Raw genomic sequence first — 4,556 nt, forward strand, 5'->3', positions numbered from 1 at the left:
AGAGAAGTTATAGAAGAAAATACGATAGTAGAATCCTGAAAAGGAAAATTGATGGTCTCACATCTATAGTACCAACATGCGTGACACTGATTGTTGTTAGTATATTTGTTTCACTCAAGGAAATTCCTACAAAGAAGGCACATCTGGTGGCAATGATTCTCAATAATCACAATAACATCATCATTGAAGGAATCACATTGGATTTTTCAATACCCAAAATGATGATGCATTTTATGAGGACATACCATATGTTGGTTTATCCATTTTTTATTAGTCTAGGTTACTATAGACCACTTTCATTTTGTGGAGAATAAAAAATGATTTGTTAATCTATATGAATCCATATCTTTTGATTGTCTAAAAAATATGTCATTTCCTATCTTAAGCTATTTTTTCACTTTTAACATTTATTTTACTATTAGTATGCATGTAAATGAAGACCGAGACAAAATGAAATGATAAAAATTACATATCCATATTTTTTTCAATGAAGTTTTCGGTCTACTTTTATTAGAGTTTCTAAATGGAATGACAAATGTACATTTGAAATATTATCATGCAAATTTAGTTCATAATGCTCTTGTATCCTAATCTCATCATCACTTATGTTATACTCCATTTCTCACCCTAAAGAAAATCTAGAAATTTGCATTTGATCCATATCAATTATATTGTCTTAGATTTGAATAATAAATATATTTTAATTCCACTTTAATCTAATTCATTATTTCCTATTAGTCAAGGTGAGAAAATTAAGAGCATATTTTGTTTGGTTATTATATTTAAAGATATGAATGTTCAGTCATTTGAGATCAATAAAATATTTATCAAGCATATTTGGAAATTGACGGCAAAAGGAATGAAACAGTGATAGGTTCATCACATACCTCCTTTATATCTTTGGCCATCTTAATTAGAATCATAAAGCTAGTTCCACTAGGTATTTGAATAAGAATAGTTTGACCATCAACCTCAAATATTAGAGTATTATGGTGAATAAATTTCAATATAAAAATATCTCACATTGATCTTGTGATTTACAACATAGATATGCAAATCAATTTCATGCTCATACTCATAAGATCATGTTTGCACATGTTTTTACATGCATTAAGGAAGAAGATGACCAATTTGTTAAAATCTAAGATACTCATTTGTGCAAAGATAATTATTTTAATTGCATCATTGATCAATTATAAGAATCTTCATCTTCACTTTCCCACCATCTTACATAATATTAAATGATTAAATTTATTTAATTTAATAATTAATTTGACTATTTATTACTTCCAATTCAATCTCATATTTTTAAATTAATTATCTATATAATTTCAAATATTATTTAATTATATAAATATTTTATATAATTACTTTAATTTTCTCTTATAATTATATTTAACAAGCTAATATATTAAATTTGTTAATATTTCAATATCTAATAAAACCTACAACTTGCTTTAACTTCTTCATTCTATTATTTTTTCTCAATTGCTTTTACTTTCTACCCTTCACTAAATTTCATATTCAACTAAAATTATATTAAAATAACCTATGCAATATAGTCACGAGAAGGGGAATATAATGAAAATAAATGACAATTATTGTTTCTTGTTCTATTAGATTTAAATTCTTATTTTGTTTATCATGCTATGTTCATTTTCTTTTGTGTTTCTCTTCATTCAATTCTCTTTTACTTATATTTTTGGTTTATATTTAATTTATATATATATTTTTTTTAAATTTCGTTTTTTTCTTAGCAGTTTGGATCGTATGCTGCCTTTTTTTCATCTATTTAGATATTTTGATTTCTTTTCTAATTATTTATTTTTTAATAAAAAATTGTAAAATATAATTAAAAAATCAATATAAGAAAATAACAATCAAATCCACAAGCATTACCAAACTGAATTTTATTATGACTCGAGAAAACTACTCACTAACTACACATAATTCCTTATTAAGTCGCAAATTCAATGTCTCTTCGCTGCATGTGTCGCACATGAATCTTGGCTACTCTAATTTAGAGCAATAAAATTTGGAAGGAATGACACTAAATAAAGCTAAATAACAATAGTGAAGAGGAAGATGAATACAAAAGGTAAACAACAATGGTGAAGAGGAAGAAGAAGAAGAAGACAGGGCAATCGATACTTTTATCACCATAGAATACGTTTGGAAAGCGCAAAAGAAGAGAGCACAGAAGATGCCGCCACCGACGCAAAGGCAAGGAAACTCATGCTCGACGACGCTGCTGGCAAATCTATCGTTCTCCTACTGAGGAAGTAATCAAATCGTTCTAGTGTCCCCGTTTGCGATGCCGCCGACGAAGAAGAAGACATGAGTAAGTAGGCCAATATCTGCACGCATCGTTTATCTCAATTTCTTCATCCATCTAAAACAAACAACACATCAAAAACTATTTCTTGTGCACTACTCACCTGATCGCCGATGAAATCTACGTAAGAGAAGGCAACGTGTCGAAATGAATTAGGGTTGAAGAACGTAACATATATCCCTTTACCAAGCTGCAACACCAAGTAGACGAACGCTATTACGCCCATGGCCAAGCAATACCTGTCGCAAATTGTACAGAGGATATCAATAACATACACTGGTGGAGACCCAGATAATCATGCACAATAACATTCATACGCACTCTACTATACCTGTATGCTGCAAAAGCATCGAATGACCGATCATCATCGTTTGATATATAGTCCTGTGATCCCTGGTCATCTGAGGCCATGATAACAAAGGAGATAAACGAGAATAAGACCCCTAAACCTCTGAGCACAAGGTTGGTTACTCGAATGCGTTGCTCTTTTCTCTCATGCAGGAAGCTCATGGTGGTCTTCACTGTAACCGGGCCCTCCTTTGGAAAGGGCGGTACTTCATGGTCCACGTTATTAGACACATCTAACTCCTCCTCTTGTTCATGGACTACAATGGCCTTGTGTACCATAGCCTCCATAGGTAGAGGAGATGCTATCTTCTCTGAGTTGCCTCCATTCATGTAAACATGAGGATGGGATTCACTTCCTCCCTCCTCCACAAAATCTCCCATCTTCGTCACTTCAACCTCTGCCATTCTCCACTACCACTTTCGAAAAGATCTCTGTACTTGAGGTTTGTGGAATGGCTAGATGGTCAGCTGGAACTTGTATAAAGATTTTATTGATTTGGAGGCGAATGGATCGAGAGTGCACCAGCTGTATTTTTGAAATTATGCAAAAAGAATTCTCTACTTCTCGACGTGTTCTCCTTAGTCTTAACCTTTGTAGTCTCCGCCGCTGAACAACCTCGAAAGCCAGATGTCGAAAATGAATTCGATCTTTAATTCATTATTAGCTTCGTCGAATTATTAATAGGTCTTAAACACTTGTTGGATAGCATGGCCAGCTATCTGTCATTTCCTACAAGGTGAAAAATAATTTAAAATTCGAAGTATTCTCGGTGGTGAAAGAGTGTAGCTGTAAAAGCGTGCTCCTCAATCAATCCACACTGTTCCAACTCACTCAACAATTTTCCTTTTGTTCATTAAATAATTGGACGTCCCTCGGTCAATGAGAACTGTTTATTTTTAAATTATTTTAATTTGTTTGTCTATAGGGTCTTTCACAATGATAAATTTATCTCATGAATATCAAAAATTTGGAAGTCCTATAATTTTTTTATTTTTTTTATTTTTTGCTATTTTATCATTTACATAGTATAATATTTTTAAATCGAATATTATTATGTTTTAAATTTAATGCAAATAATATTTTGAAAATGTCAATGTGACAAATAAGCTCAAACTACTTAATTCAATTAATATTTGTATTGATAAATATTTGTAAAAAAATATCAAAGTATATGATATCACGATTGTGATAAAAACTCAATCTAAGTATTTAGCAAGGTCGACACACATGTGATTCTTAAAAATCAATACTTAATAAGTATCAAGCTTGATTTTAAAAAACGCGACGAAAACTACAAGTGGAACTAAATATTTAGAATCATGTAAATATGTAATTAATTTATTTAATTTATTTAACTTAAAAATTTAAAACATCCTAATATGGAAAATAATCGACAATTGAAATTGTTGTTCAATTTCCCAATCAACTGGGAATGAATAAACAAAGATAAATTGAAAGGAAAGTATTTGGCGGTGGATAAATTTGGTGGTAATCCATTATTGGAGGATTGCCAATGTCAAGAGGATGACATCCCATGGATCATTTTGTGGAGTTTGAAAGATCAACAAATCATGATTGAAAGATATAATAGCAAGTCTCAATTTTTTATTCTTGGAAAGGACAAAATTACATCCCAAATTGAGAGAGCCTTTAAGATGGATTTGAGATTTTATTAAAAATAATAGAGTCTTTGAAGTATCCAGAAGACCTTGCCAAAATCTAATTTCACCCACATTTGGCCTTTGGTAAAGCTATGAATGTATATGATGGAATGGGTACCCCAGTTCATTTCTTGGCATCCAGAAGAGAGATCATTTTTATAGGAGAAATAGGTGATAAGAGATTCAGTAGTATTATGTGCTATAAGCATCG

The 4,556-nt window shown here is 31.1% G+C and overlaps 1 protein-coding gene across 1 annotated transcript; it reads right to left on the reverse strand.

Moving 5' to 3' along the window:
- Nucleotides 1–2,156: 2,156 nt before the first annotated feature.
- LOC131065406 (CASP-like protein 4B1) lies at nt 2,157–3,101 on the reverse strand. Its single transcript, XM_057999903.2, has 3 exons — nt 2,667–3,101; nt 2,439–2,574; nt 2,157–2,357 (listed from the first exon to the last, which is right to left on the reverse strand). The coding sequence occupies exons 1-3, from the start codon at nt 3,086–3,088 to the stop codon at nt 2,157–2,159; spliced, it is 759 nt and encodes a 252-aa protein (XP_057855886.2). The 5' UTR covers nt 3,089–3,101.
- Nucleotides 3,102–4,556: the final 1,455 nt, after the last annotated feature.

The sequence above is a fragment of the Cryptomeria japonica genome, chromosome 5 (assembly GCF_030272615.1).
Source record: "Cryptomeria japonica chromosome 5, Sugi_1.0, whole genome shotgun sequence".
NCBI classification, from domain to species: Eukaryota; Viridiplantae; Streptophyta; class Pinopsida; order Cupressales; family Cupressaceae; genus Cryptomeria; species Cryptomeria japonica.

Coding starts and splice junctions, on each gene's coding strand:
- LOC131065406 (XM_057999903.2), bottom strand. CDS start 3,088: ATGGCAGAGGTTGAAGTGACGAAGATGGGAGATTTTGTGGAGGAGGGA. Junction 2,575..2,666: donor GATGCTTTTGCAGCATACAG/GTATAGTAGAGT, acceptor AATTTGCGACAG/GTATTGCTTGGCCATGGGCG. Junction 2,358..2,438: donor TAGATTTCATCGGCGATCAG/GTGAGTAGTGCA, acceptor CGATGCGTGCAG/ATATTGGCCTACTTACTCAT.